We start from the raw sequence: 27004 nt of genomic DNA on the forward strand, positions 1-27004 counted from the left end.
GAGACTTGCCTGGTTTGACACCAGTTTTGTCAGCATTAGTTTTATTAACTGGTCTATCTGGAGTGATCAGAGAGTAGACTAAAGAATTGAAGTAGACACATTGCCAGTGTTTTAAAGTTCTATGAAATGAGTCTGTGTAGTGACTAACCCTTGTGATAGTGAGTAGAGGATGATATTAAATGAGTCTGTGTAGTTACTAACCCTTGTGATAGTGAGTAGAGGATGACACGCCCCTTCTTAGCTTTCAACTTTTACCCCCTTTTAGAATAGTTTTATTCCCCTGTATTGTACAGCCTACTGATATGAATAATGTCACCTGGTACAGACAGAAGAGGACTAGTAACCCCTCTGGGCCTGGTTCCTCTCTACCTTCCTTTCTTCTGCTTTCAAGGGAGTTTTTCTTCTACATTGCTTGCTCTTTTTTGCTCTCTGTAAAGCACTTTGACATCTGATGATGTAAAAAGGGCTTCATAATATCGATTTGATTGACATGTATATCACACCAACTGACTGTTTCTTCTGATGTTGTTCACACAGGAGACCATGTTGAGACATTTTCTACATCCAGAGAGAAACAGCAGGAAGGTCACAGAGCTAAGAGGTCTCACCACTGCCCACATTGTGAGGAGATTTTCCCAATTCTATCAAAGCTAAAAATACACCTAAAAATACACACAGGAGAGAATCCGTATTCCTGTACTGACTGTGGGAAGAGATTCACAACATCAGGGAATCTGACAGTTCATCAGAGAGTGCACACTGGAGAGAAGCCTTACTCCTGCCCTGACTGTGGAAAGATTTTCTCTCGACTGGGCCACTTAAAAAGACATGAACATATACATACAGGAGTGAAGCCTTACTCCTGCTCTGACTGTGTTAAATGCTACACAACATCAGCTGAGCTAAAACTTCATCAGAGAGTGCACACTGGAGAGAAGCCTTACTCCTGCTCTGACTGTGGAAAGAGTTTCTCTCGACAGGGTTTTTTAAAAGCACATGAACTTATTCATACAGGAGTGAAGCCTTATTCCTGCTCTGACTGTGGGAAGATTTTCTCTCAACTGGGCAACTTAAAAACACATGAACGTATACATACAGGAGTGAAGCCTTACGCCTGCTCTGACTGTGTCAAATGCTTCACAACATCAACTGAGCTAAAAGTCCATCAGAGAACACACACAGGCGAGAAGCCTTACTCCTGCTCTGACTGTGGAAAGAGTATCTCTCTACTGTGCAATTTAAAAACACATGAACGTATACATACAGGAATGAAGCCTTACTCCTGCTCTGACTGTGTAAAATGCTTCACAACATCAGCTGAGCTAAAGGTTCATCAGAGAACACACACAGGTGAGAAGCCTTACTCTTGCTCTGACTGTGGAAAGAGTTTCTCTCAAATGTGCCACTTAAAAAGACACCAAGGTAAACATAAAGGAGAGAAGCCTTGCCACTGATCTGACTGTAGAAAATGTTTAAAAAAGCTGAGCTAAAAGGTCATCAGAGAACAGACACAGGAGAAAAGCCTTACTTCTGCTCTTAATTTGGCAAGAGTAACTCAAGTAAAAGTCTAAAGGTATTTGGTTGTAAATATACCTTAGTATCAAAAGTAATCTTGATAAGTGCATGAATTGGACCATTTTCTGTCCTGCTAATCATAAAAGAAATGAAGTTGAGTACTTGTGTGTCAGGGAAAATTTATGGAGTTAAAAGTATTATTTACTCTAGGAATTTAGTGAAATAAAAGTAAAAGTTGTCAAAAATATAAATAGTAAAGTACAGAACCCCAAAACTACTTAAGTAAAAATTATTTAAAGAACTATAAGTACTTTACACCACTGCATGCATGCAGGTGTGTTTTCAGGGCACACATTGGGCCCCTTGATAAAAGTTGAGTAATGTTTGAATGCTACAGAATATCTAAACATCATTGGCAATCAGGTGCATCCTTTCATGGCAGCAGTGTATCCATCTGCAAATGGATTCTTTCAGCAGGATAATGTCTTATGCCACTCTGAGGACAAAGGGGGGTGCAACTCAATATTAGGAAGGTGTTTCAAATATTTTGTACTAGGGATGCACCGATATGACATTTTTGGCCAATAAGATATCCAATATTTTCCTTGCCAACAAACTACACCGATATTTAAAATGTTAGCGGCCTTTTAAGCATTCTAATACAGTTAAATAGTTAAAACACGGACGCAGCGTTTCACTACAGTCCCTGGTTTGAATCACATCCGGACGTGATTGAGAGCGCACAATTGGCCCAGCCTCGTCCGGGGTTGGTCGTTATTGTAAATAAGAATTTGTTCTTAACTAATTTGCCTAGTTAAGTAAAAGTTACACACCACAAACCACACCGACCAAAAAGTTATTTTGTTGGCATTTACGCATGTCCCCATTACCAGTAAAACATCATCAAAACATATTTCTTTCACTTGCTGTGCTGTTTCTTTGTTCAGTCGTTTCATTCTCAACCAGGATTTCATCATACATGTCAAGCAGTGAAGTTTCAGCTCTGTCTGTCGTGGCCTCTCTTCCTCATGTGCTCTTTCACTGTGTCAGTTTCCATCTTGTCCAGCTGTTTATGTAACATGTCACGTAAACCCTGTTACTTGTCTGCATCGAAGTAGCGGTCCTTGTACCGAGCATCGAGCATGATGGCGACACAGTAAAGAGACTCAGAGAGAATGCCATCGAATCGCTTGTTCACAGCATCGAGTACTTTTGTAAGTTAACTGCCGACACAGACAGTGGGGTTTTGTTGAGCAGGGGTTTCAATGCCATGAAAGAGTATCGCGTCTGCTGCAGGCGCAGTTGATTAGCCTATTTCTCGAGACAGTTGTTGGATTGGCGCTAGGAGTGTGTTCATCTTTCCAAGTTTCAAACACCTTGGAAATGGCAGCAGCGGTATGAGAACCAGCACACATCTTGAACATGCAATACTGCTTTCCTCAGTACGAAATCCTCATCGACCCACTGTGCTGTCAGACTCAGTATGCTCGTGGGGCTGACATCACTGGTCCAAATATCAGTTGTGACGCTAATAGCAGTGACGCCCATAGATGTGCGTTTTAACAATTATGTGCAACTCCGGTAGGTCACCGTCTGAAAAATACTGTGTTCTGGGGATTGACCAGTCTGCGAAAGCCAACGTCATCCACGACAGAGGACGGTTGATTGTCAAGGGCAATGAATTCCATTATCTTGGCGTTAACGGATTTCACCTTTGAGTTGTCTCGCTGAAATGTTCTTACTCTTTCAAATGACTGCTTGACTTGAACTTGTTTAGTTGTTGGAAGTGTGAGCTTAGTATTTTTCTGTTTTTTTTTCTGTTTAGGGCTGTATTTTTCGTGGCGTCATCTATCCACGTTATATAGGTATGCATGTCAGCTTTAATTAACATCGGTTTTGCACATCGGTGTTAAATTAAACATCGGGCCGATGTTGTCATTTTTAGCTAATATCGTCAGATTCCGATATGCTCAACGATATATTGTGCATCCCTATCCGTGTATATCATATAAAGATGGTGTAATGATCCGTTTTTAGCATTAGTTTGGGTGGATTATTTTATTACTTAACAACTTTTGTTTAATGATAAACAAGCTATGAATCAACTACTTGTGTTTATTAAATTGTATTTTAATACTAGATTCATTATTTTAGTCATTGATGATGAATGTATTTGAATAACTGTATTGAATATAATTGATCTGGTGGCAGGTTGCCTAGCGGTTAAGAGTGTTGGGCCAGTAACTGAAAGGTCACTGGTTTGAATCCCAAGCCGATTAGGTGAAACATCTGTCATTGTGCCCTTGAGCAAAGCAATTAACACTTATTTGTCCTGTATGTCTCTCTGGATAAGAACATCTGCTAAATGACAAGAATGTAATTAAAAATGATGTTTGTACATGAATTTATGCTGGGCAGCCACTTTTCTCTTGTGTATAATTAAATTAAATAAACTGTTTGAAGTGAAATACTGTATATACAGTTGAAGTCAGAAGTTTACATACACCTTAGCCAAATGCATTTAAACTCAGTTTTTCACAATTCCTGATATTTAATCCAAGTAAAAAATTCCGTCTTAGGTTAGTTAGGATCACCACTTTATTTTAAGAAAGTAAAATGTCAGAATAATAGTGATTTATTTCAGCTTTTATTTCTTTCATCACATTCCCAGTGGGTCAGAAGTTTACATGCACTCAATTAGTATTTGGTAGCATTGACTTTAAATTGTTTAACTTGGGTCAAATGTTTCCGGGAGTCTTCCACAAGCTTCCCACAATAAGTTGGGTGAATTTTGACACGTTCCTCCTGCCAGAGCTGGTGTAACTGAGTCAGGTTTGTAGGCCTCCTTGCTTGCACACGCTTTTTCAGTTCTGCCCAAAAATGTTCTATGGGATTGAGGTCAGGGCTTTGTGATGTCCACTCCAATACCTTGACTTTGTTGTCCTTAAGCCATATTGCCACAAGTATGCTTGGGGTCATTGTCCATTTGGAAGACTCATTTGCGACCAAGCTTTAACTTTCTGCCTGATGTCTTGATGTTGCTTCAATATATCCACATAATTTCCCTTCCTCATGATGTCATCTATTTTGTGAAGGGCACCAGTCCCTACTTCAGCAAAGCAACCCCACAACATGATGCTGCCACCGCCGTGCGTCATGGTTGGGATGGTGTTCTTCAGCTTGCAAGCCTCCCCTTTTTCCTCCAAACATAACGATGGTCTTTATGGCCAAACAGTTCTATTTTTGTTTCATCAGACCAGAGAACATTTCTCAGAGAAGTACTATCTTTGTCCCCAAGTGCATTTGCAAACTGTAGTCTGGCTTTTTTATGGCGGTTTTGGAGCAGTGGCTTTGGAGCAGTGGCTTCTTCTTTCTTTCTTCCTTGCTGAGCGGCCTTTCAGGTTATGTCGATATGGGACTCGTTTTACTGTGGATATAGATACTTTTGTACCCGTTTCCTCCAGCATCTTCACACGGTCCTTTGCTGTTGTTGTGGGATTGATTTGCACTTTTCGCACCAAAGTACATTCATCTCTAGGAGACAGAACGTGTCTTCTTCCTGAGCGGTATGGCGGCTGCGTGGTCCCGTGGTGTTTATACTTGCGTACTATTGTTTGTACAGATGAACGTGGAAGAGCTATTTTGATTTTCCCATGTCAAGCAAAGAGGCACTGAGTTTGAAGGTAGGCCTTGAAATACATCCACAGGTACACCTCCAATTGATTCAAATGATGTCAATTAGCCTATCAGAAGCTTCTAAAGCCATGACAATTTTCTAGAATTTTCCAAGCTGTTAAACGGCACAGTCAACTTAGTGTATGTAAACCTTTGACCCACTGGAATTGTGATACAGTGAAATAATCTGTAAACAATTATTGGAAAAATTACTTGTCATGCACAAAGTAGATGTCCTAACCAACTTGCCAAAACTATAGTTTGTTAACAAGAAATTTGTGGAGTAGTTGAAAATGACTTCAACCTAAGTGTATGTAAACTTACGACTTCAACTGTATATCTCCCTCACTAACTTAAGCATCAGCTGTCAGAGCAGCTTACCGATCACTGCACCTGTACACAGCCCATCTGTAAATAGCCCACCCAACTACCTCATTCCCAGCTGCACCATCAAGAGCATCCAGGCCTACCACTGTTGTGTCATTGGCAAACTTAAGGATGTTGTTGGAGTCGTGCCTGGCCGTGCAGTCATGAGTGAACAGGGAGTAGAGGAGGGGACTAAGCACGCACCCATGAGGGGCCCCTGTGTTGAGGATCAGTGTGACGGATGTGTTGTTACCTACCCTGATCACCTGGGGGATGGCCCGTCAGGAAGTCCAGGATCCAGTTGCAAAGGTAGGTGTTTAGTCCCAGGGTCCTTAGCTTATTGATGAGCTTTGAGGGCACTTTTGTGTGTAGTCATTTAGGCAGGTTGCTTTTGTGTTCTTGGGCACAGGGACTATGGTGGTCTGCTTGAAACATGTTGGTATTACAGACTCAATCAGGGACATGTTGAAAATGTCAATGAAGACACCTGCCAGTTGGTCAGCACATGCCCGGAGCACACGTCCTGGTAATCTGTCTGGCCCCGCAGCCTTGTGAATATTGACCTGTTCAAAGACCTTACTTACATCGGCTGCAGAGAATGTGATCACACAGTTGTCCGGGACAGCTGGTGCTCTCATGCATGTTTTAGTGTTATTGACTCGAGGTGAGCATAGAAGTAGTTTAGCTTTTCTGGTAGGCTCAAGTCACTGGGCAGCTCTCGGCTGTGCTTCCCTTTGTAGTCTGTAATGATAACATGATAACATATGTTGCCCACTCACAAACTATTGCAACAATGACATCTATTTCTCATTAATTTAACTATTGAGAGTTTAAAATGCTCTCAACACAGTTTAACCAGGTGCTCTAAAGCCTCCATAGAGTCTGTGCAGCAGGCTGAACCTTACTAACACAATAGAAGAGGTTGTGGTAGATGAGGGCTATCACATATTCCAGTCTGTGCTAGCAAAACAGTCCTGTAGCTTAGCATCTGATTCATCTGACCATTTTTTTATTGATCTAGTCACTGGTGCTTCCTGCTTTAATTTTCGCTTGTAAGCAGGAATCGGGAGGATAGAATTATGGTCAGATTTGCCTAATGGAGGGCGAGGGAGAGCTTTGCTTGTATCTCTGTGTGTGGAGTATTGGTGGTCCAGAGTTTGTTTTCCTCTGGTTGCATATTTAACATGCTGATAGGAATTTTGTAAAACGTCACAGTATGTCCTATTTGAGTTTTGAATCAGAGTCTTTCCCCGACAATCATGTTAGGATATATCAGTTATCCTGTTAGAAGACTTGTTTCCGAGGTGATCAGGAGGATTGATATGGAGTTACGTTGGGATGCCACCAGACCGCTAGCAAGGCTGGGAGAAGAGGAGTATTGGGACAGGGACACAGGAGGGAGAAGAGGAGTATTGGGACAGGGACACAGAAAGGAGGGAGAAGAGGAGTATTGGGACAGGGACACAGAAAGGAGGGAGGAGGAGGAGGGAGAAGAGGAGTATTGGGCGGGGCCACAGTGTCTCCAGACCCCTCCTGTCTCAGCCTCCAGTATTTATGCTGCAATAGTTTATGTGTCGGGGGGCTAGGGTCAGTCTGTTATATCTTGAGTATTTCTCCTGTCTTATCCGGTGTCCTGTGTGGATGTAAGTATGCTCCCTCTAATTCTCTCTCTCTCTTTCTCTCGGAGGACCTGGGCCCTAGGACCATGCCTCAGGACTACCTGGCCTGATGACTCCTTGCTGTCCCCCATCCACCTGGTTGTGCTGCTGCTCCAGTTTCAACTGTTCTGCCTGCGGCTATGGAACCCTGACCTGTTCACCGGACGTGCTACCTTGTCCCAGACCAGCTGTTTTCAACTCTCTAGAGACAGCAGGTGCGGTAGAGATACTCTGAATGATCGGCTATGAAAAGCCAACTGACATTTACTCCTGAGGTGCTGACCTGTTGGACCCTCTACAACCACTGTGATTATTATTATTTGAACCTGCTGGTCGTCTATGAACATTTGAACATTTTGGCCATGTTCTGTAATAATCTCCACCCGGAACAGCCAGAAGAGGACTGGCCACCCCTCATAGCCTGGTTGCTCTCTAGATTTCTTCCTAGGTTTTGGCCTTTCTAGGGAGTTTTTCCCTAGCCACCGTGCTTCTACAGTACACCTGCATTGCTTGCTGTTTGGGGTTTTAGGCTGGGTTTCTGTACAGCACTTTGTGACATCAGCTGATGTAAGAAGGGCTTTATAAATACATTTTATTGATTGATTGATTATTGGGACAGGGCCACAGAAAGGTGGATTTCAGAGGAGGAGGGAGAATGGGAGTATTGGGACATGGCCACAGAAAGGTGGAATCAAAGGAGGAGGGAGAAGAGGAGTATTGGGACAGGGCCACAGAAAGGTGGAATCAAAGGAGGAGGGAGAAGAGGAGTATTGGGACAGGGCCACAGAAAGGTGGAATCAGAGGAGGAGGGAGAAGAGTGTCACAGTCTGTCCTTTTGAGTTTTGAATCCGAGTCTTTACCCAACAATCATGTTAGGATACATCAGTTATCCTGTTAGAGCTTTTGTACCGACTCCATTGCAGTGTTTCAGGTGACACACTTCTGTTCATGTCACAGCAGAGTGCAGCAGGGAGATTCCAAGATGTGGGAAGTGTGCAGGAGGGCATCAGAAAGGGGATTGTGTAGTTTCGGTGGATGAAGTTGTGTGTGTCAACCAATTCCACTGAGCAAATTTCAGGTCTTATGAAAATTCTGTTCAACTTCTAGTGCCTGTTTACTGTGAGCACAGAGGCTGTACTCACTTTAAGTTACAGTTTTACCCGTGTCCAAGTAGGCTACTGTGACTATTTGATCATAATGTAGGCCTACCAGGATGGCATACCATCAAATCAATGGAGAAAATGCATCTCATAATATTTTAACATGGAAATAGCTGTTCTATCATTCAGCCTACAGTAGCAGCAAATGAGTGGTGTTCAATGTAGGCCTACATTCCATGAGACTTTAAAATAAAAACATGCAGGTCTTGACATTAACCTGTTTATCCACTTGTCCTTCAGACAAGGAGGTGACTAAACATGTGTTGTTTGATGCAAGAAATCACTTTAGAAAACAAAATGCGTTATTATTCCCATACCATTATTACAGAATATCAGATGAAATTAAGCTACCCTCTAGCTTATTTAAGATCTCAAAATAAAACTGCCCTTTTAAGACATAAAAAAGCTGACTTGCTGACTTGACTTTTTTTTTTTTTTGACCTGACTTGCTTTTCAAAGATGTCTAGAAATGTATACATTTTGTGCTCTTGTAGGAAGCAATCATTGTTGACTACAAATAATCTATAACTGGGCTAATAACTCACTAACTAGCAAAGGACATGTCCAAAATGTGCACAAGTGTCTACATGCAGCTCCTGCTTTGATTTCTAAACAACCGCATCAACTCACGACCCTTCATGCTGTAAAAACAGTCCAGTTCAAACTAAATGGCACAGATCAATATATGGCATATATCTATTTACATATAGGCCTACTGCAGCTCTGATTGGTTAGGCCGCACCAGTCTGCGTCGAGTACGGGCTGAGTTGTGCATGTCAACGCAATAGAATCTTACTCTGATGTGTTCTGCCTACAACAAAGTATCTTGCATAGTTCGTTTTGTTTCGGTATGTTATATTGAAAGTGGTTAATATTGTGTTGATTCGATCACAGTAAAGGGAAAAGTTGTTAAATAACAAGGAAAACTCTAGAAAGTTTAAGTGAAATTCAATCTCATGCCTCTCTCTGTGGGCTGACACTTCTGTGCTGCAGTCCTGGGGGAGCTGCCTCTCTCTGTGGGCTGACACTTCTGTGCTGCAGTCCTGGGGGAGCTGCCTCTCTCTGTGGGCTGACACTTCTGTGCTGCAGTCCTGGGGGAGCTGCCTCTCTGTGGGCTGACACTTCTGTGCTGCAGTCCTGGGGAGCTGTCCTGTGGGCTGACACTTCTGTGCTGCAGTCCTGGGGAGCTGCCTCTCTCTGTGGGCTGACACTTCTGTGCTGCAGTCCTGGGGGAGCTGCCTCTCTCTGTGGGCTGACACTTCTGTGCTGCAGTCCTGGGGGAGCTGCCTCTCTCTGTGGGCTGACACTTCTGTGCTGCAGTCCTGGGGGAGCTGCCTCTCTCTGTGGGCTGAGCACTTCTGTGGGCTGTGCTGCAGTCCTGGGGGAGCTGCCTCTCTCTGTGGGCTGACACTTCTGTGCTGCAGTCCTGGGGGAGCTGCCTCTCTCTGTGGGCTGACACTTCTGTGCTGCAGTCCTGGGGGAGCTGCCTCTCTCTGTGGGCTGACACTTCTGTGCTGCAGTCCTGGGGGAGCTGCCTCTCTCTGTGGGCTGACACTTCTGTGCTGCAGTCCTGGGGGAGCTGCCTCTCTCTGTGGGCTGACACTTCTGTGCTGCAGTCCTGGGGGGGGAGCTGTCCTGGGGGAGCTCTCTGTGGGCTGACACTTCTGTGCTGCAGTCCTGGGGGAGCTGCCTCTCTCTGTGGGCTGACACTTCTGTGCTGCAGTCCTGGGGGAGCTGCCTCTCTCCGTGGGCTGACACTTCTGTGCTGCAGTCCTGGGGGAGCTGCGCGTCAGTCTCTGAGTTACTGCGTGCCCAAGTGCAGTTTAGAGGGAACATTGGTGTCCACTGTAGGGGTGTCCATGTTTCTGGGGATTGGAAATGTCTGGTACAAGAGAGGCAGGTTGAGATGTCCAGAGTCACAGTAGTGCAGAAGGTGTCATATGCTGAAGCAGTGAAGTAGAGGATATTGGGTCAAAGGTGAGGGATCCTGAATGAGATTTGACTTCAGAAGAGTTACAGTGTGTGTTGAGTGTTGGTGTCCCGTCCTCCCAGGCCGTTGGCGTGGTGCAGGAGCAGATAGGGTTCAAAGTAGTGGAATGGTGTAGTGGGTTTTTAATTGTGTGTAGGGTAAGTTGGAAGAGTGTTATTTAAAAAAATATGCTTTTTTATTTTACCCTGTTTTCTCCCCAATTTCGTGGTATCCAATTGGTAGTTACAGTCTTGTCCCATCGCTGCAACTCCCTTACAGACTCGGGAGAGGCGAAGGTCGAGAACCGTGCGTCCTCCAAAACACAACCCAGCCAAGCCACAACCCAGCCAAGCCACACTGCTCGCATAACCCGGAAGGCAGCCGCACCAATGTATCTCTGAGCCTCTCTCTACACCTGGCGACCATGTCCGCATGCATTTCGCCCGGCCCGCCACATCGCGCTAGATGGAACAAGGGGGGCAATTGTGCAGCATTTGGTGGATGCCAGGTGCAGAGAGAGGCTCAGAGATATAGAATCAGTCATGATGTATCATATGCATAGGCTGTAAGACAGATTGGTGGAACTACATTGTGGACTGATGGAGCTTCCATGGCTGGTCCGGTACTAAGTGGACCTACTGTCAGACTGATGGAGCTTCCATGGCTGGTCCCGTAGTAAGAGGACCTACTGTCAGACTGATAGAGCTTCCATGGCTGGTCCCGTAGTAAGAGGACCTACTGTCAGACTGATAGAGCTTCCATGGCTGGTCGGGTACTAAGTGGACCTACTGTCAAGGCTGGTGCTTCTGCTGGTCCCAACCTATTGCACATTTCCTAAATACTACTCTCCCTCTCTTTATGTTTTAGCACAACTCTATGTTCCCCTATAACTCTGTTTAAATATCCATCATTGTAATGTATGTAGGAGGGATCTTAGACCAACACTTACAAACCCTCCAGTGTATGAGTCTCATAGTGTTTACTGAAACAGAAGCAGGCACACCTGGTGGCTCTCCAGGAACAGGGTTGGTGGCCAATGCCCTACATACCATGACAGGTCAGGAAAGCGTGATCCCTAGTATGGGCAAACCTACTATATTTAATAGCACAAATAGTCTCGTGTTATTTTGGTGTTGATCTGGGCCTGAACTCCGAGACCAGGGTCTTGGTTCATTGGCACAAATCCCTGAAAAACGCCAATAAACCCCTAGTAGATCTTATTGTGTAGATCTGGAAGTATTGGATAGGTGTAAGCAATATGCTGATAGCTCCATCTGGAACTCTGATAGGCCAGGTGGGATTAAGGAAATGTCCTGTTGTGTTGTTTTTTTGTATTTGAAATTGGTATTGGTACACACTGTTGTTGGGTTGCTAGCTACAGTAGCTAGGTCTCAAAACGAGCTTGCTGGAGCTCTGATCTTTACTCTGCAAGACACTACTTATCTCTGCAATATAGATACAGACAATTAGTTAGGTATACATGCAGGTAAATATAATACATATAACTATTTGCCTTGTTAACACATTAAATATGCACTATCTCTCTTTCTCTCTATATATATACATCTATCTATCCCCATTTCTGATGATCCATTGATGTCATCCATGATGTCTTACTAGTACAATGTGTTACTATTTTCTTTATCTATTTGTTAATTTTCCTATTTTTTAACTGCATTGTTGGGAAGGGCTGGTAAGTAAGTATTTCATGGTAAGGTATACGGTTGTTGTATAAGGCGCGTGTGACAAATACAATTTGATTTGATGGCGGTGTCGCAAGCTAAATGCAAAAACTTAAGGAAATCGTTAGGACCAATGAGAGTAGAGCTACTGAGTTCGGCGTCACAAACACTTGTCCATATATGGTATTGCGTTGGCAGCCATATTGGATTTCTATCGAGTGATGTCCCTGCAACCCGGAAACGTTATACCTCCTATTCGGGGTTGCCATGTTTGCAGTTTTCCTGTGGGCTACTTGGAAAACGATGTCGGGTGAAAATGTAATGGTGGCGGGTTTTGGGCTACTTCTTAATTGCACCGCAGCCGCTATAGCATTTTCCTTTGAAATATTTATTTCAATGTGACCTGCTGCTGACTATTAGGCAGTGAGGCAGTCTGTTGCTGAGCGAGTGAGTGGTGGGGAGTGGGAGGGCCGGAGTCCGAGGTGTGTGTGGTTTGAGACTGAGCGCTGCAGCAGGCAGCTGAGTAACGTGAGTGACGCCTTGATAGCATCATCTGGATATGTGTGCAACAAAAGTTCAACATTCACCTTCTGCTACCATTTCTGTCAAACCGTTTACGCATACAGTTTTACTCACACATACATTCAACACCACACATAACGCACTACAACTGCCTCTGCAACGCAATGCTGCAAGGCAAACAAAGCGTTCCATTGGAAACAAGTTGTACTTCTGGTGTACAAATTCCCTGTCGGTGTGATCGAGGCGTGAGAGGAGACAGAACGGCACGCGCGAAAACCATATAAAGCGAAGGGTTTTAAGCATACTCAGTTCGTGGATGTCGAGCCGGGCATTTTAAATAGAAGTTATGGAACTCCCTCGCGTGCTTCTGTTACGGAAAAGTCCACAATGAAAGTGATATTAAATGTGGAGAATGATACATATGTTGGCCAGTAAGTAGCCTATTAATTTATATGCCTATGTAAGCTACTGTAGCCTACCATTTCATACTATAAACATGTTGAGATGACGATATCACTGGAGTCATTGCAAATACATGTGTGCCACTTGTGTAGCCTACCATTTCATACAATAAACATGTTGAGATGACGATATCACTGGAGTCATTGCAAATACATGTGTGCCACTTGTGTAGCCTACCTGGAGCTGTCGAACGGATTTAATCCATAGCCTATAACTTCAGTTTATTGTTCTTATTGTGTAATTATGCAATTATTAATGGCCATGTTTAGTTCATGAAATGGGAAGTTATCAGTTGTGGTTATGGTCACAGTTCTATCAGCTGTTGCTAGAATGCATTAGATTGAAGGTAATAGTCCGTCAGATTAGGCTACAGGTAAATATACAAATGATTAATCTATGATTCAGTGATTTGAATTCAAGATCTCGAGATCCTCTGTCCAACTTTCATCCCTCAAACTCTCCTGTTTGATTGATCAATAGTTATGCACATGTACACAATGGATTTATTTACAATCATAGCAGTTAAATCTACATCCAATGACTGAAAATGATCTGGCGAGTTTAATAAGAGCGAATTTTCTTTTGTCTTGGGACATATTCAAATTCCTTTATTAGTCATGTTAGCTTGCAATTATTATTATTTTGATGGAAAACCAAATGTAACTTCTTACGTCGATATTCCTTCTTAATTCGCTCCATAACGTTGTGGAAAAGGCGATAACTATGGCAAAACGTGTCAACTCCTCTCTTGCGGCTGAGAAAATATTCGGCAAGTTTTCAGGCCTTGTGGACGGGTTTTGATCATTGGTCTAGACATATTTGATACACCTGGCAACCCCGATTCCATTCTTCAGAATAAAGAAACGCCATAACTGTGCTGTCAAGAGGATAACTTTTGTGTCCGTTTCTCTTCATTACTGAAGGTATGTGATAGCAAGTTTAAAAAGTCTAACATCGAAAGAACGTCATAACATGCTAGATAACAAATCCTTCCGGTTTTATGCGTTATTGTTTGTGTCAAACCCAGTGAGTGAAAAACGTGATTTAAAAACTATTTTACATGTCACGTAGACTTGGGGGTCTTCCGAGGAATGTACATCATTTCAACAAGGTCATTTCATAAAGAATCTATTTGAGATTTTTTTGTTCGTTTTTACATGTTATTGGTTTTGTATCAAATTAAGCTCCTGAGTTGGTAAAATGGCGGCGTCCACTCTGTCTGCGGAGGAGCCCCTCGACTTCTTTTGGAAGTCTATTTTGGTGCGGTCCGGCGGGCTGGATTTCAACATTCACGGACCGGACCAATCTTATCAAATTATAGACGTTTATGTTTTACAATTTCGGCCGACCCTTGGCTTGGCCCAAACATTTGACTGGACCGAATTCATGCAGCTTTAAGTAGAGGGGTCCAGCTGCAACGTCATCTCTCAGAGCAGTCGCCCCTCAGGGTCTTTGTGCTGCCGGCCCACTACCGATAGGTCGTCTATCGATGCAGTGAGTCTCTTAGGAAAATTGGGAGTTTCGAAAGGTGCCACTCAATACCTCGTTTGGGATATCAGACTTTAGTCATGATCTGCAGAAATGACAGTAAGGAATTTCAGTTATGCAAAAAAAAAACCTCTTCACTCACTGAACTGTATCTTTGAACTTTACCAACCTAACCGTAGTTAAGTTGTTCGTAATTGTAAATGCTAGCTAACGTTAGCTACCTTATAAAAAGCATTTATTTTACTATGTATTATTTGTTATTGAATATTTTAACCCCCACTTCTCCTGATATTGTTCCTTTGGAAACGCCCACTTCTCCTTTGTATCGTTCCTTTGGAAACGCCCACTTCTCCATATCGTTCCTTTGGAAACGCCCACTTCTCCATATATCGTTCTTTTGGAAACGCCCACTTATCCTGAGAGCTGCACTGCACTGAGATGACATATCAGTAGGTGGCAGGCAGCATAGAGACTCTGAGAGATGATGTCACAGCTGGACCCTACTGGCTTTAGGGTTTGTTTGTAAATGTACTCTAGAGTGGCTCTGGGTTGGTAAATTCAGAGGATTGTCAGCTTGTCTGCGTTTCGCTCAATGCAGGCAGTAAGGGGGCAGCAGTAGAGACGGACAGTTTCACACAGTCACACTACAGTTTTCTACATGTGTACTAATATTCAGACACAGTCACACTACAGTTTTCTACATGTGTACTAATATTCAGACAGAGTCACACTACAGTTTGGAAGCTGAATGTAATGATTATCAGTTTTCTACATGTGTAGTAATATTCAGACACATTCAGTTGTTTCCGTCTTTATTTATAAATGTTACTGTGGTGTGAACGGGAAACACAAGAGATTTTTGTTAGTTGAAATAATATGTCGGAGACATGGTTGTTCAGGAAAATAGTTCATAATACTGCTAAAACAAACGGCAACCTAAATGGTTTTTGAGTCATTTATGGATTTATGTGAATTGAGGAAATCTACTATAGGTTAAGAGTACTTATGTTGTGTCATTTAAAGTGTGCACTTTGTGTCTAATGGGAATGAATTTGGAGTTGTCAGTGCTTAGCTACCTGATCTATTGAAATTAGATAATTGATTTTTTTTTAAAGAATATATTTTTAGAGAATAAAGAAAGCGCCAGAACTGTCAAGGCAATAACTTTTGTGTTTGTTTCTCTTTATTACTACAGGCCGACAGATTAAGTCTGAGGCCGGTAACTGACAGATTAAGTCTGAGGCCGGTAACATCAACAGTGAGGACAAACCCAGCCTGCCTCTCTCCTTCCACACTGAGTCCAAACCTACAGTCACTGGGTCCTGATTGTGACAGTGGAGCCCAGTTTGCACTGCAGGATCCAGAGATGGCATCAGTGAAGCTGGAAGACTGCATTCAAACACTGGAGCTGAATGTCAACATTAAAGATGAAGAAGAGGAGGAGGAGATTGGGAAATCTGTTTCTCATGGTAAGAGCAGATTCTATCTATCTAACTAAGTTTGTTGTTCATTCCAACTTCCCACTGTGTATGAAAAGTTGCTGTAGAACTGTTTCATGATGAATTGTTTCAATGAGAAGGTAGATGTTATTTCATGCTACTTACACTTGCATGGTTTGACACCAGTATCGTCAGCATTTGTTTTATTCACTGGTCTACCTGGAGTGATCAGAGAGGAGACTAAAGAAGTGAGGTAGACAAACTGCCAGTGTTTTAAAGTTCTATGAAGTGAGTCTGTGTAGTTTCTAACCCTTGTGATAGTGAGTGGAGGATGATATAGATCATCATTTTCATGATTTATGAGATACTTTTAGAATAGTTTTATTCCCCTTTTGTATTGTACAGCCAACTGATATGAATACATACAGTACCAGCCTACTGATATGACTACATACAGTACCAGCCTAGTGATATGAATACATACAGTACCAGCCTACTGATATGATTACATACACTACCAGCCTACTGATATGAATACATACACTACCAGCCTTCTGATATGAATACATACAGTACCAGACTACTGATATGAATACATACAGTACCAGCCTAGTGATATGAATACATACAGTACCAGACTACTGATATGATTACATACACTACCAGCCTACTGATATGAATACATACACTACCAGCCTTCTGATATGAATACATACAGTACCAGACTACTGATATGAATACATACACTACCAGCCTACTGATATGAATACATACAGTACCAGCCTTCTGATATGAATACATACAGTACCAGACTACTGATATGAATACATACAGTACCAGACTACTGATATGAATACATGCAGTACCAGCCTACTGATATGAATACATGCAGTACCAGCCTACTGATATGAATACATACACTACCAGACTACTGATATGAATACATACACTACCAGACTACTGATATGAATACATACAGTAACTACATACAGTAAGATTGGTAAATCTGTTAATCATGGTAAAAGCAGGTTCAATCTATTCTGTAATTCTGACATTACACATCCCTGCCAAACTCCAGACTGCACAGCAGTGGTCGTTTTGTACATTTTTACACTTACATTTGAGTCATTTAGCAGACGCTGTTATCTAGAGCGACTTATCTTCATCATTGGATTCATGTTAAGATAGCTTGTTGAGACAACCACATCTCATAGTAAATAAACTCCCCTTTTCAGGACCCTGTCTTTCAAAGATCATTTGTAAAAATTCAAATAACTTCACAGATCTTCATTGTAAAGGGTTTAACACTGTTTCCCATGCTTGTTCAATGAACCATAAACAATTGATGGACATGCACCTGTGGAATAGTCGTTAAGACACTAACAGCTTACAGACGGTAGGTAATTAAGGTCACAGTTATGAAAACTTAGGACACTAAAGAGGCCTTTCCACTGACTCTGAAAAACACCAAAATAAAGCCCAGGGTCCCTGCTCATCTGCGTGAATGTGCCTTGGGCATGCTGCAAGGAGGCATGAGGACTGCAGATGTGGCCAGGGCAATAAATTGCCATGTCCGTACTGTGACGTGGCAGACCACGTGTGACAACACAGGATCGGTACATCCGAACATCACACCTGCAGGACAGGTACAGGATGGCAACAACAACTGCCCGAGTTACACCAGGAACGCACATCCCTGCATCAGTGCTCAGATGCTCAGACAGTCCGCAATAGGCTGAGGCTGGACTGAGGGCTTGTAGGCCTGTTGTAAGGCAGGTCCTTACCAGACATCACCGTCACAAACCCACCATCACTGGATCAGACAGGACTTGCGAAAAGTGCTCTTCACTGACGAGTCGCGGTTTTGTCTCACCAGGGGTGATGGTCGGATTTGCGTTTATCGAAGGAATAAGCATTACACAGAGGCCTGTACTCTGGAGTGGGATCGATTTGGAGGTGGAGGGTCCATCATGGTCTGGGGTGGTGTGTCACAGCATCATCGGACTGAGCTTGTTGTCATTCCAGGCAATCTCAACGCTGTACGTTACAGGGAAGACATCCTCCTCCTTCATGTGGTACCCGTTATGCAGGCTCATCCTGACATGACCCTCCTGCTTGACAATGCCACCAGCCATACTGCTCGTTCTGTGCGTGATTTCCTGCAAGACCGGAATGTCAGTGTTCTGCCATGGCCAACGTGTTCTGCCATGCCATGGCCCGGATCTCAACCCCATTGAGCACGTCTGGGACCTGTTGGATCGGAGGGTGAGGGCTAGGGCCATTCCCCCCAGAAATGTCCGGGAACTTGCAGGTGCCTTGGTGGAAGAGTGGTGTAACATCTCACAGCAAGAACTGGCAAATCTGATACAGTCCATGAGGAGGAGATGCACTGCAGTACTTTATGCAGCTGGTGGCCACACCAGATACTGACTGTTACTTTTGATTTTGATCCCCCCTTTGTTCAATTATTTCAGATCTACAGGAGTGCAAGTTTCACCATGGCACAGACTGTGGCAATTTTGTATTTAATGAGTCTGAAGCGAAGGATATACTGCTCTTCCCGGACCAGGCCCAAATCACCGTCATTCGTAAGAAGAGAAGACTCTGCTACAGGGGTCAGCGAGCTGGATGCCAGGGGAAACTGTGTCCACGAGTGGCTAATCGGCCTCTACCCTCCGTTCTTCTGGCGAACATGCAATCACTGGAGAATAAACTGGATGAGCTCAGTTCGACACTATACTATCAACGGGATATACAGTAACAGTCAAAGATTTGGGGCCTTCTGAGTGGTGCAGTGGTCTAAGGCACTGCACCGCAGTGCTAGCTGTGCCACTAGAGATTCTGGGTTCAAGTCCAGGCTCTGTCGCAGGGTGGTGCACAATTGGCCCAGCGTCGTCTGGGTTAGGGGAGGGTTTGGCTGGCAGGGATGTCCTTGTCCCATCGCGCACTAGCGACTCCTGGGTGCAGTGCACGCTGACACAGTGTTTCCTCCGACACATTGGTGCAGCTGGCTTCCAGGGTTAAGTGGGCATTGTGTCAAGAAGCAGTGCGGCTTGGTTGGGTTGTGTTTCTGGATGGACGGCTCTCAACATTCGCCTTCAACGAGTCCGTACGGGAGTGGCAGCGATGAGACAAGACTGTAACTAGCAACTGGATACCAGGAAATTGGGGAGAAAACAGCGTAAAAAGAAGAGGTTTCAAATTTTTCTTTATTTTTACTATTTTCTAATAGTGAAAACATCAACTATGAAATAACACATGGAATCATGTAGTAACCAAAAAGGTGTAAAACAAATCAAAATATATTTTATATTTGAGATTCTTCAAAGTAGCCAACCGTTGCCTTGATGACAGCTTTGCACACTCTTGGCATTCTCTCAACCAGCTTCATGAGTGTCACGTTGGTATAAAGGGATCGGGAGACGGGCTTGGAATGTGTAATAGGATTTTTTATTTACCCAAATTACAGCGTGCCATGTAAAGGCACGGGGACGAAGACCAAACAAACACATATACAAAACACAGGGTTGAGACCCAAACAAAAGAGCGAGGAGTACCTCAAATAAATACACGGTGCGAGACCAATAACATACACGCACAATGATACCACACGGGACGAGACCCATAACATACACGCACAATGATACCACACGGGACGAGACCCATAACATACACGCACAATGATACCACACGGGACGAGACCCATAACATACACGCACAATGATACCACACGGTGCGAGACCCATAACATACACGCACAATGATACCACACGGGACGAGACCCATAACATACACGCACAATGATACCACACGGGACGAGACCCATAACATACACGCACAATGATACCACACGGGACGAGACCCATAACATACACGCACAATGATACCACACGGGACGAGACCCATAACATACACGCACAATGATACCACACGGGACGAGACCCATAACATACACGCACAATGATACCACACGGGACGAGACCCATAACATACACGCACAATGATACCACACGGGACGAGACCCATAACATACACGCACAATGATACCACACGGGACGAGACCCATAACATACACGCACAATGATACCACACGGGACGAGACCCATAACATACACGCACAATGATACCACACGGGACGAGACCAATAACATACACGCACAATGATACCACACGGGACGAGACCCATAACATACACGCACAATGATACCACACGGACGAGACCCATAACATACACGCACAATGATACCACACGGGACGAGACCCATAACATACACGCACAATGATACCACACGGGACGAGACCCATAACATACACGCACAATGATACCACACGGGACGAGACCCATAACATACACGCACAATGATACCACACGGGACGAGACCCATAACATACACGCACAATGATACCACACGGGACGAGACCAATAACATACACGCACAATGATACCACACGGGACGAGACCCATAACATACACGCACAATGATACCACACGGACGAGACCCATAACATACACGCACAATGATACCACACGGGACGAGACCCATAACATACACGCACAATGATACCACACGGGACGAGACCCATAACATACACGCACAATGATACCACGGGACGAGACCCATAACATACACGCACAATGATACCACACGGGACGAGACCCATAACATACACGCACAATGATACCACACGGGACGAGACCCATAACATACACGCACAATGATACCACACGGGACGAGACCAATAACATACACGCACAATGATACCACACGGGACGAGACCCATAACATACACGCACAATGATACCACACGGGACGAGACCCATAACATACACGCACAATGATACCACACGGGACGAGACCAATAACATACACGCACAATGATACCACACAGGACGAGACCCGTAATCATCTGCACAATACAAGCGGCACGAAAGCCAAAACAACCAGGCACAGGTACTCACACGAACAACGGACATTGGAACAATAATCGACAAGACAATGGTGAACAAAGGGCACACTTATACAATTACTCATCAGGGGAGAATATGGAGACCAGGTGAGCGTAATGATACAGTTCAGTTCCTAGAGGCCAGTGATGTAGACCTCCGAAACTGGTGCACGGTATGAGCAACAGTATCGGAGGGATCCGTGACAATGAGGTACTCACCTGGAATGCACTTCAATTAACAGGTGTGCTTTCTTAAAAGTTCATTTGTGGAATTTCTTTCCTTCTTAATGCGTTTGAGCCAATCAGCTGTGTTGTGACAAGGTAGGGGTGGTATACAAAAGATAGCACTATTTGGTAAAAAAACAAGTCCATATTATGGCAAGAACAGCTCAAATAAGCAAAGAAACGACAGTCCAGCATTACTTTAAGACATGGTCAGTCATTCCGGAAAATGTCAAGAACTTAAAGTTGTTTCAAACGGGCTCTTATGAAGACCGCCACAGGAAAGGAAGACCTAGAGTTACCTCTGCTGCAGAGGAGTTACCAGCCTCAGTAATTGCTGCTCAAATAAATGCTTCACAAAGTTCAAGTAACAAACACATCTCAACATCGACTATTCAGAGGAGACTGTGTGAATCAGGACTTCATGGTCAAATTGCTGCAAATAAACCAACACTAAATGACACCAATAAGAAAAAGAGACTTGCTTGGGCCAAGAAACACAAGCAATAGACATTAGACCGGTGGAAATCTGTCCTTTGGTCTGATTAGTCGAAATTTGAGATTTTTAGGTTCCAACCGCCGTGTCTTTGTGAGACGCAGAGTAGGTGAATAGATGATCTCTGCAAGTGTGGTACCCACCGTGAAGCATGGAGGAGGAGGTGTGATGGTGCTTTGCTGGTGACACTGTCAGTGATTTTATTTAGAATTTAAGGCACACCTAACCAGCATGGCTACCACAGCATTCTGCAGAGATTTGGAAAATAGGTGTGTCCAAACCTTTGACTGTACTGTACATTTTGTTTACATCCTATGTTTCACCGGGTCGTGGCTTAACAAGGACATGGATCATATTTTTTGTAGCTGTCTGTTTACCACCACAAAGCGATGCTGGCACTAAGACCGGACTCAATGAGCTGAATAAGGACATAAGAAAATGCTCATCCAGAGGCGGCATTCCTAGTGGCCGGAAACTGAAATCCGTTTTGTTCCATTTCTACCAGCATGTCACAGATGCAAAAAAAAAAAAAAAAACACATCTAGATCACCTTTAGTCCACACACAGAGACACGTACAATGTTCTCCCTCACCCTCCATTTGGCAAATCTGACCATAATTCTATCCTCCTGATTCCTGCTTAAAACTTCTTGAGTGTAGGGGGCGTTATTATTGTTTTTGGCTAAAAAACGTACCCATTTGAAACTACCTATTTCTCAGGCCCAGAAACTAGAATATGCATATAATCAGATTAGGATAGAAAACACTCTAAAGTTTCAAACTGACAAAATATTGTCTGTCAGTATAACAGAACTGATATTGCAGGTGAAACCCTGAGGAAAATCCAACAAGGAAGTGCTGCTTTTCCTGAAAGCTCTCTGTTCCATTGGATGCCTTGCTTCCATTTAAAGGGATATCAACCAGATTCCTTTTCCTATGGCTTCCTCAAGCTGTGAACAGTCTTTAGACATAGTTTCAGGCTTTTCTTTTGAAAAATGAGCGAGAAAGAACCCATTGCGTCAGTGGATGGCTGGGTGCCAGCAGAGTTTTTCATGCGCAACAGCCATTTTCTCTCTCTCGCCTATGGAAGAAGCTACATTCCGGTTGACATATTATCGATTATATATTGTAAAAACAACCTGAGGATTGATTATAAAAAACATTTGACATCTTTCTACGCACTTTACGGATACTATTTGGAATGCGATGTCGTGACCGCTCGAGCCTGTGGATTTCTGAACATAACGCGCCAAACAAATGGAGGTATTTTGGATATAAAAATAATCTTTATGGAACAAAAGGAACATTTATTGTGTAACTGGGAGTCTCGTGAGTGCAAACATCCGAAGATCATCAAAGGTAAGTGATTTAATTTTTATTTTCTGACTTTCGTGACCAATCTACTTGGCTGCTACCTGTTTGTAATATTTTGTCTACTGAGAGAGATGTTCTTACATAAACGCTTGTTATGCTTTCGCCGAAAAGCTTTATTGAAATCTGACACGGCAGGTGGATTAACAACAAGCTAAACTGTGTTTTGCTATATTGCACTTGTGATTTCATGAAAATTAAATATTTTTAGTAATTTAATTTGAATTTGGCGCTCTGCAATTCAGCAGATGTTGATAAATGATCCCGCTAACGGGATGGGTGCGTCAAGAAGTTTAAATGAAAAACTCAAACAGGACGTACCAGTGATGTGCTCAATACGGAAGAGGTCCGACGTAGCAGATGCTAAGCTACAGGACTGTTTTGCTAGCACAGACTGGAATATGTTCCGGCATTCATCTGGTGGCATTGAGTAGTATACCACATCAGTCACCGGCTTCACTAATAAGTGCATCAATGATGTCAACCTCACAGTGACCGTACGTACATATCCCAACCAGAAGCCGTGAATTACAGGCAACATCTGCACTGAGCTAAAGGCTGGAGCAGCTGCTTTCAAGGAGCAGGACACTAACCTGGACGCTTATAAGAAATCCCGATACGCCCTATGATGAACCATCAAACAGGCAAAGCGTCAATACAGGACTGAGATCAAATCCTACTACACCAGTTCTGACAGTCGTCAGGTTGTGGCAGGGTTTACAAACTATCACAGATTACAAAGGGAAACCTAGCCGCGAGCTGCCCAGTGACGCGAGCCTACCAGTTGAGATAAATGCCTTTTATGCTCGCTTCGAGGCAAGCAACACCAAATCATGCATGAGAGCACCAGCTGTTCCAGCCGATGTGAGTAAGACCTTAACATTCACAAGGCTGCAGGGCCAGACGGATTACCAGGACGCGTACTCAGATCTTGTGCTGACCAGCTGGAAAGTGTCTTCACTGACATTTTCAACCCTTCCCTAACCCAATCTGTAATGCTTACATGTTTTAAGCAGACCACCAAGGTAACATGCCTAAATGACTACTGACCTGTAGCACTCACATCTGTAGCCATGAAATGCTTTGCAAGGTTGGTTATGGCTTAAATCAAAACTATCATCCCAGGACCCACTCTAAATAGCATACCGCCCCAACAGATCCACAGACAACACAATCTGTATTGCACTCCACACTACCCTTTCCCACCTGGACAAAAGGAACACATACGTGAGAATGCTGCTCATTGACTACAGCTCAGTGTTCAACACCATAGTGGCCTCTAAGCTTATCTAGGCACACCAATACAGTCATGAGGAGGGCTCAACAATGCCTATTCCCCTTCAGGAGGGTTAAAATATTTGTCATGAGTCCTCAAAACGTTCTACAGCTGCAACATCGAGAGCATCCTGACTGATTGCATCACTGCTTGGTATGGCAACTGCTCGGCATCCGACTTCAAGGCGCTACAGAGGGTCGTGCAAGAATGCCTAAACCTGGTTTTGCTTTGTCATTATGGGGTATTCTGATGTCATGGGGTATTGTGTGTAGATTGAGGATAATAATACATTTGATCCATTTTAGAGTAAGGCTGTAAAACGTAACAAAATATGGAAAAAGTCAAGGGGTCTGAGTACTTTCGAAATGCACTGTATGTGAATTCAGGAAATCTACTATATAGGTTAAGTGCACTTACGTTGTGTAATTTAAAGTGTGCACTTTGTGTCAAATGGGAATTAATTTTTGTTGTCAATGCTTAGCTACTTGATCTTTTGAAATTAGATAATTGAACAGGAAAAAACATATTTTACAGAATAAAAAAGTTCCAGAACTGTCAAGACGATAATTTTTGTGTCTGTTTCTCTTTATTACTACATCAACAGTGAGGACAAACCCAGCCTGCCTCTCTCCTTCCACACTGAGTCCAAATCTTCAGTCACTGGGTCCTGATTGTGACAGTGGAGCCCAGTTTGCACTGCAGGATCCAGAGATGGCATCAGTGAAGCTGGAAGACTGCAGTCAAACACTGGAGCTGAATGTCAACATTAAAGATGAAGAAGAGGAGGAGAAGATTGGTAAATCTGTTAATCATGGTAAAAGCAGGTTCAATCTATTCTGTAATTCTGACATCACACATCCCTGCCAAACTCCAGACTGCACAGCAATGGTTGTTTTGTACATTTTTACACTTACATTTGAGTAATTTCGCTCGGGTTGGGATGTAGGATTTGAGCATAACCTGAAGGTAGGGAGGGACTGTTCCCTTTGTTTCTCTGTAGGCACCATGATCTTGTAGTGGATGCGAGCTTCGACTGGAAGCCTGTGCAATGTACACAGGTTGCAATGTACACAGGTTGCAATGTACACAGGTTGCGATGTACACAGGTTGCGATGTACACAGGTTGTGATGTACACAGGTTGCCATGTACACAGGTTGCGATGTACACAGGTTGCCATGTACACAGGTTGCAATGTACACAGGTTGCAATGTACACAGGTTGCAATGTACACAGGTTGCAATGTACACAGGTTGCAATGTACACAGGTTGCAATGTATACAGGTTGCAATGTACACAGGTTGCGATATACACAGGTTGCGATGTACACAGGTTGCGATGTACACAGGTTGCGATGTACACAGGTTGCGATGTACACAGGTTGCGACTGGAAGCCTGTGCAATGTACCGAAAGGTTGCAAGATCGAATCCCGAGCTGCCAAGGTACAAATCTGTCATCCTGCCCCTGAACAGGCAGTTAACCCACTGTTCCCCGGTAGGCCGTCATTGAAAATAAGAATTTGTTCTTCACTGACTTGCCTAGTTAAATAAAGGTATAAAAAAAATACAAAAAATGTCAAATGAGCTGAGGCCCACTAGAGTTAACAATTATTTGTGGGAACTGCAAACTACTTGCCCTAAACATCCCCCAAAACTACTTACTATAAACATCCCCCAAACCTACCTACCCTAAACATCCCCCAAACCTACTTACCCTAAACATCCCCCAAACCTACACAGACGGGAAGCATGTGTGATAAGACCTGTACTCAGAAGCCGACTGTCTAACTCATGAAACTTTGAGACCATGGAAACTGTAGGACCACCCGTGAAAAGGCACTTGAGTAAAAGTATTATGAAAAACTGAGTGCTAACCAAGGACAGATGAACCAGTAAGGGAACCAATGTGATAAAAACCCGTTGCTGGGTAGCCTTCATTTGCAACTAGAAAGTGGTGACTGGGACCAAATCGTTGTTAGTAGGTTTGGATGTTGACACTTGCATAGAGAAGCATTTCCCCGAATAAATTCAGGCAAGGTGAGTCCCGGTACATAGAAACTGAAGCAAATTAACAAATTGTTAGAATTATGGAGAAGAAAACCCCATGCATTTAACATTAATAGGCTACAGGCAAAGTGACTGAAGCTTAAAGCCACAGTTCTTATTCAATACATTATTGACGATAGCCACCTTGACACTTGGTTTGCAGCTGGGAGGAGAATATACCATTATGAGATGGAGACTAATGGCCAAGACTGATGCAACATATCAAGATATTGCAGATGACATTTTGTTTATTAACGAGATGAAATGCAAGTAAAAATGTAAATGCCTAAAATGAGTAAAAGGCAACTAAACTCATAAAGCATGGATGAAATATTAATTTTCTCGCTGAAGAATCAATTGATAAAATGGCTGATATTGCAAATCACCACTTGTAAAATAGGCTACGATTATGCATGTAAGCCAACTTAATGTCAGATATGACTGTTGGTGAGAAGAAGAAATAAAGATCCATGATTGCTGGCGATGGCTCTTGGGGTTCACCTTAGTTCAAGTCCACTCCTATCCAGTTATTAAATAACAATAGAATATGTTTCTAAACACTTCTACGTTAATAATGATGAACTGATTGCTGGCGATGGCTCTGGGTTCACCTTAGTTCAAGTCCACTCCTATCCAGTTATTAAATAACAATAGAATATGTTTCTAAACACTTCTACGTTAATAATTATGAGTGAGAAAGTAACAGATGCAAA

At 43.4% G+C, this 27004-nt stretch overlaps 1 protein-coding gene across 4 annotated transcripts in view; it reads left to right on the plus strand.

The window, feature by feature from the left end:
* LOC115116980 (zinc finger protein OZF-like) overlaps positions 1-27004 on the plus strand; it is a 171776-nt gene that overhangs the window by 136191 nt on the left and 8581 nt on the right. The window contains exon 8 of one of the 4 annotated variants that reach the window (XM_065022422.1): positions 538-3990. In XM_065022422.1, the coding sequence (XP_064878494.1) occupies positions 538-1454 (917 nt within the window). In that variant the 3' untranslated portion in view covers positions 1455-3990. Of the gene's footprint in view, positions 1-537; positions 3991-24857; positions 25062-27004 lie in introns of those variants that run through there. The other 3 variants (XM_065022428.1, XM_065022425.1, XM_065022427.1) reach the window with 3 other exon arrangements.

This window comes from Oncorhynchus nerka, linkage group LG2 (genome assembly GCF_034236695.1).
Source record: "Oncorhynchus nerka isolate Pitt River linkage group LG2, Oner_Uvic_2.0, whole genome shotgun sequence".
Classification (NCBI taxonomy): domain Eukaryota; kingdom Metazoa; phylum Chordata; class Actinopteri; order Salmoniformes; family Salmonidae; genus Oncorhynchus; species Oncorhynchus nerka.